Genomic DNA, 6,918 nt, shown 5'->3' with positions numbered 1-6,918 from the left:
GATGTATGTATTAGGCGAGTGTGATGTATTATGCGTATGTATGTCATTATGGCGAATAGTGATGTCATTTATGCGTAGTGTGATGTTATTATGGGGTGTTGTGTGTAGATATGGAGGGGAAAAGTTATTTAATCGATTTTAGAATAAGCTGTAACGTAACAAAATGTTGAAAAAGTCAAGGGGTCTGAATAATTTATAGTGTTAGTCTTGGTTAATGAGTGTTTTCTCTCTGTGTGGCCGCAGTTAGTCTAGAAATGAATTCAGGTGTTGCCCATGTGTGTGTTTACACACCCCCTCTTCTTCTCTGTCCTCTATCAGCAAACCCAGCGTCTACCTCCCCAGCAGTGAGTGGTACCAGCAGCCCCGCCCCTAGGAAGTGTGGCAATGTGGACTACCTGGCTCTGGACTTCCAGCCGGGCTCCCCAGTCCACACAGAAAAGTACACACACACATCCCCCTGCCACACTGATCCTCAACATGGGCCCCACAGGGTGCGTGCTCAGCCCCCTCCTGTACTCCCTGTTCACTCACGTCTCCAACTCAACTCCTCTCCACTCTACTCCATTCTCCTCTCCACTCTCCACTCCACGCCTCTCCTCTCCACTCATATCCTGTCCACTCTCCTCTCCACTCCTCTCCACTCCACTCTCCACTCATCTCCTCTCCACTCCACTCTCCACTCATCTCCTCTCCCTCTCTCTCCACTATCTCCTCTCCACTCCACTCTCCTCTACTCTCCACTCATCTCCTCTCCACTCTCCTCTACTCTCCTCCATTCTCCTCTCCACTCTACTCCACTCCACTCTCCTCTCTCCAATCTTACGCTCTTCAGCTTGTATCTCCTCTCCACTCCTCTCCTCTCCACTCTCCTCTCCACTCATCTCCTCTCCTCTCCACTCATATCCTCTCCACTCATCTCCTATCCACTCCTCCTCACTCCACTCCACTCTCCTCTACTCTCTACTCATCTCCTCTCCACTCATCTCCTCTCCACTCTCCTCTACTCTCTCCAATCTTCTGCTCTCCTCTTGACTCCTCTCCTCTTCTCTTCCCCCAGCCCTCTACGTCCTCGGTGACATCTGATGAGAAGGTGGATTATGTCCAGGTGGACAAGGAGAAGACGCAGGCCCTCCAGAACACCATGCAGGAGTGGACGGACGTCCGACAGTCCACCGACCCCGCCCCTAAGACCGTAAAGTCCTGACAGTAACCATGGGAACGACACAACGCTCTGACCTTACCTCATGTCATCTCCTATAGGATGTTACACTGTTACTGACAGGAGTCAGTTTGAGGAGTAAAGGAACATTTATGGATGGTGGAGACACAGATTACCTCTGTTGGACAGGTGATGACTAAAATTACTTGAGGACTGAAATGAGGACTAAAATGAGGACTGAAATGAGTTGAGGACCGAAATGAGGACTGAAATGAGGATTAAAATGAGTTGAGGACTGAAATGAGAACTAAAATGAGTTGAGGACTGAAATGAGGATCGACATGAGGACTAAAATGAGTTGAGGACTGAAATGAGGACTAAAATGAGTTGAGGACTGAAATGAGGATCGACATGAGGACTGAAATGAGTTGAGGACTGAAATGAGGATTAAAATGAGTTGAGGACTGAAATGAGTTGAGGACTGAAATGAGGACTTGGCTGAAAAAGAGGAGACAAAAAGTCAACGTCTAGCTGTGATCTGTGGCGATCATCAGTGCTGTGCACAGCAGCCAGCGCTTGATGCAGGCGGACAGAGACCCAACCTGAACATGCCAAAGCTTTTCTTCCTAAAGAGACTGTTAAAGCTGGATTGAAGTGATAGGGACTTGCCTTCCCAAATACTAACCTGTACAGTAACCTTTCTTCAAGGTTTTTCTCTGACTCTGTCAAGCTACGGAGAACAACTCTTCTAGTTCTTCTCTACAGCCATTTCAACTGTAACACAACCTCGAGTGTGTTTTCTTCCTGTTTTAGCGGGTTAGCTAATGTACATAGCTACTTAAAACTATTTGCTGCCAGTCAAACTGCTGTCGTTGTCTGACCACCCAACCGGTCAGTGGAATTGTATCAGGAATGCAAATTCTATTACAGATGAAGTCTCATTTTGCTTGATAGGACAGGGGGGGGGGGGGCTCGTCAGGCTCGCTCTCCCATTCTTTTCTGACTTCAATCAACCATTTTAGCTGAGCCTTGCAGAAGTGAAGCGAGCGTGGAGGGTATTTTCACTGCACTGCAGGCAGTAATTTCAGCTTAGCCACGCACGCCCGTCGTCTGGTGTAGGAGACCAAATAACAGCCTTACAGTAAAATATTCTCTCCAGGAGCCTTAATGAGAATTTCAAAATGGCRGTCGGTTGATCCAGCTCGTTTAAATAATGTATTCATCCATAAATACTGGTTCTTCTGTTAACGGGGTGACTCTGGTTGCAGCGACTGCTCTTAAACAATAGATGAATGCTCAGACATGTCAGAAAGAAATAATGAAGACCGTATAAAAGAAGAGACAGCATCTCATTTCATTTTGTTTATATTTGCATATACTGGTGAAAAAGGGGTGTGTGTGTGTCCCAAATGACCCCTTATTCCCCTATAGGCCCTGGTCAAAAGGAGTGCACTATGGGATAAGGGTGCCATTTGAAACAACAGATGGTGTGAAATATCTGGGTTTGGTTCATTGATTCTCTACACTAGAACAGTTTTCCTTGGGGGTACCCCTCAGCTACTCTCTCTCTCGCTAATGGACTCGAGAGAATTAGAGACAACAAAGAGAGAAACGCTGCCAGGAGGGGTGATATCCAATGTAAGGAAAAGCTCCTGGTTTCTACACCACTACAACATTATCACACACACACTCACATTCACAAACACACACACACACACACACACACACACACACACACACACACACACACACACACACACACACACACACACACACACACACACACACACACACCCTACATGAACATATGCACTGTCAGGCAGGTTGAAGAGGAGGAACATGTACCGAGTAGTTAATATATAACAGAGGTCAATGTGTCCACGTCCGTTTCCTCTAAACGGATTTCTTTGACATTTTCTGAGTTAAAGCATTTATTTTGAAACTAAGTGAAAACCAAATGCCAAACGGCGTCCATAACCTAACTTTTAAAAAAACAAACAAAGAAAACTAAATCTGGGTTCCATTTTAGAAAGCTGTAATGTATTCCAAATGGCACTCTAAGGGGCCCTGGTCAAAAGTAGTGCACTATATAGGGAATAAGATTTGGGACATAGCCTTTATTAGAAAACTACAGAAGATGAACAGTGGTATTCATTACAATTATCCTCAAATCTTGACATGATCAATTATAATTTCATGAATTCTGATTTTAAAGAATGTGGCTTTATTCTAGGGATACACTTATTTTTACAACATCATTATATTAACAGGTTAGGAATACATTCATTCATTGTACATTCATTCATAACCACTTTAATGTGGGGGGCAAAATATCATTGGCAATAATATTTTGTTTTGTGTACATTAATGAATATCCAGTACTTCTACTGTGGGCTGGAACCACTAAAAGGTGAATCACTATTTAAGGATTTCTGTCCCAAATGACAACCTATTCCATATATTGCCCTTTAGGCCCGTGTCTAAAGTAGTACACTATAGGCCGTGTCTAAAGTTGTACACTATAGGCCCTAGTCTAAAGTAGTATACTATGGGCCCTGGTCTATAGTAGTACACTATAGGCCCTGGTCTAATGTAGTGCACTATGGGTCCTGGTCTAATGTAGTACACTATGGGCCATGGTCTATAGTAGTACACTATGGGCCCTGGTCTAATGTAGTACACTATGGGCCCTGGTCTAATGTAGTACACTATAGGCCCTGGTCTAATGTAGTACACTATGGGCCCTGGTCTAATGTAGTACACTATGGGCCCTGGTCTATAGTAGTGCACTATGGGACCTGGTCTAAAGTAGTGCACTATAGGCCCTGGTCTAAAGTAGTACACTATAGGCCCTGGTCTAAAGTAGTACACTATAGGCCCTGGTCTAAAGTAGTACACTATAGTGAATAGGATGCCATTTGGTACGCACAGAAGAACTGCCGACCAGTACGGCCAAAAGTTGCTTTTGATTAGATCGACGATGGTGTTATTGATGGTTGCTAATGGTTACATGTTCATGTTTTTCTATCATTATTGTTGTTATTMTTATCATTMTTTTTTACTGACAAGGGGGGTGGGGTTTGTGGGGAGGTAATATGCAAATATGTTGGGGCTCAAAACAATTTGGGCTTAGATCTTTGCGGAATAAGTGTGTTATTTTTTTCTCTCAGATTTTTTACGGTTGAATTTTGTGATCCATACTTCTACACAGAGACCTGTAGTTGACTAGTGATTCATACTTCTACACAGAGACCTGTAGTTGACTAGTGATCATAACCTTCTCCACACAGAGAACCCATGTAAGTTGATAGTGATATACTTCTACACAAGAGACCTGTAGTTGGACTAGTGTATTCATACTTCTACACATGGGACTGGATAGGATACCTACACGGATGTAGGATAGCGATTCAACTATACACAGACCGGTAGTTGACTAGGTTCATACTATCTAACAGAGAACCTGTAGTATAGTATTCATACTTCTAACAAGAAACCTGTAGTTGACTAGTGATCATACTTCTACACAGAGAGAGGAGCTGTGAGATTAACTAGGAGTTCATACTTCTACACAGAGACCTGTAGTTGACTATGTGATTCATTACTCTACACAGAGACCTGTAGTTGACTAGTGATTCATACTTCTACACAGAGACCTGTAGTTGACTAGTGATTCATACTTCTACACAGAGAGGACCTGTAGTTGACTAGTGATTCATACTTCTACACCAGAGAGACCTGTAGTTGACTAGTGAGTCATACTTCTACACAGAGACCTGTAGTTGACTAGTGATTCATACTTCTACACAGAGACCTGTAGTTGACTAGTGATTCATACACTTTACACAGAGAGACCTGTTAGTTGACTAGTGATTCATACTAGCACAAGAAGACCTGTAGTTGACTATTGATTCATCTTCTACACAGAGACCTGTAGTTGACTAGTGATCATACTTCTACACAGAGACCTGTAGTTGACTAGTGATTCATACTTCTACACAGAGACCTGTAGTTGACTAGTGAGTCATACTTCTACACAGAGACCTGTAGTTGCTAGGAGTTCATACTTCTACACAGAGACCTGTAGTTGACTAGTGATCATACTCTCTACACAGAGAGACCTGTAGTTGAGCTAGTGATGTCATATATCTACACAGAGACCTGTAGTTGACTAGTGAGTCATACTTCTACACAGAGCCTGTAGTTGACTAGTGAGTCATACTTCTACACAGAGACCTGTAGTTGACTAGTGATCATACTTCTACACAGAGAGACCTGTAATTGACTAGTGATCATACTTCTACACAGAGACCGTAGTTGACTAGTGATCATACTTCTACACAGAGACCTGTAGTTGACTATGATTCATACTTCTACACAGAGACCTGTAGTTGACTAGTGAGTCATACTTCTACACAGAGACCTGTAGTTGACTAGTGATCATTACTTCTACACAGAGAGACCTGTAGTTGACTAGTGATCATACTTCTACACAAACTGTATGACTAGTGATTCATACTTCTACACAGAGACCTGTAGTTGACTTGCACTGATAAAAGGGCCTTGCTATGTGAACTGTGATTCACAAAGAACTGATAGTGACTGAAAAGTGTTGTTTCTCTGTTTGTCTGTCTGCATCTGAAATAGCACCCTATCCCCCATGTAGACCACTACTGTTGACCAGGTCACACAGTAAGGTGCTATCTCAGATGGACCCTCTCTGTCTGAAGTGAAATGGATAATGTAATTGATTGTGTTGAGAGAGTAACATGTAAGTGAATGAGCTGTGTATGTTGTGTCGTGGTGGTAGATTGTGTGTTGTTGTAGAGTTATATAGTACAGACTTGACTGAGTGGAATAGAGAAAGCTGCTCAATAGGGTCTATCTTTTTTACTGGCTGTGTCCCAAATGGCACCCTTATTCCCTATATAGTGCACTATTTTTGACTCGAGCCCTGTTGACCCTGGTCAGAAGTGGTGCACTGTAGAGAATAGGATGTCATTTGGGACRRCGGGGCCCCTACTGAGTCGACATACTGTATTAAGTAGAGGACATGTTGGCTCTTCTTATTGCTACTCCTGTAAAAGCATTTTATCCAGTTGTTGGATTGCTTGTGCATTAATGTATTAATTTATTAAGTGTTTTTCAGTTTGAAAAAGAAGTGTCAAAAAAAAAAAAAATGGCTCTACTAACATTAATTTATGCAAATACATTGTCTTGATTATTTTGTTGAAGCAATATGCCAAACAATGCCAATGTGATGGTAAAATGTGGTACATTGGGGATACACAAAATAACACTGTTATTCCTGTATTATATTAGACTCAAACTGTGGACATCAATAAATCGTCAAGTGTAAAAACAAACCTGAAGTGTTTGTATGGTAGTGGAAGTAGTTTAATGATATGTTGTATGTTGTAATAGCAGGTTAGCGTTTTTCATCATGCATCTGGTCCCGGAGGAAGCTCTGCAGAGTGGTCACTAGCTGGCACAGCCGCAAAAGTCATAAAATATTAATTTTAAACCTTAACCCTAAAGCCTAACTCTAACCTTAAATTAAGACCAAAAAGCTCATATTTTTTTTGTTTTCATACATTTTTACAAATAGAGGCCAATTTTGACTTTGCAGCTGGCCTATCTAGCGGAAATCACTCAGTTCTGCCTCCAGGACAAGACTGGATAAACGTTAGCCTGTGTTGTGATATGTAGAGTGGTCTTGTCACTTTAATTATAAAACAATGGACCACAGTGGAGGCCCA

The 6,918-nt window shown here is 42.4% G+C and overlaps 1 protein-coding gene and 1 long non-coding RNA gene across 2 annotated transcripts; one reads left to right on the top strand and one right to left on the bottom strand.

The window, feature by feature from the left end:
* Positions 1-318: 318 nt before the first annotated feature.
* On the top strand, positions 319-2,123 carry LOC139026956 (GRB2-associated-binding protein 2-like; the record flags this gene model as incomplete). The annotated part of the gene is made up of 2 exons (XM_070442176.1): positions 319-425; positions 1,058-2,123. Coding segments are annotated over 2 exons (254 nt in total), but the record flags the coding sequence as incomplete, so codon positions are not given.
* Positions 2,124-4,379: 2,256 nt separating this feature from the next.
* LOC139026957 (uncharacterized) lies at positions 4,380-6,398 on the bottom strand. Its single transcript, XR_011478964.1, has 7 exons — positions 5,693-6,398; positions 5,531-5,582; positions 5,241-5,264; positions 5,114-5,203; positions 4,881-4,961; positions 4,765-4,838; positions 4,380-4,439 (listed from the first exon to the last, which is right to left on the bottom strand). It is a non-coding gene; the product is annotated as an uncharacterized lncRNA (long non-coding RNA).
* Positions 6,399-6,918: the final 520 nt, after the last annotated feature.

Source organism: Salvelinus sp. IW2-2015, unplaced genomic scaffold, assembly GCF_002910315.2.
Source record: "Salvelinus sp. IW2-2015 unplaced genomic scaffold, ASM291031v2 Un_scaffold6469, whole genome shotgun sequence".
In the NCBI taxonomy this organism is placed as follows: domain Eukaryota; kingdom Metazoa; phylum Chordata; class Actinopteri; order Salmoniformes; family Salmonidae; genus Salvelinus; species Salvelinus sp. IW2-2015.
This window is presented reverse-complemented; position numbering and strand designations above follow the sequence as displayed.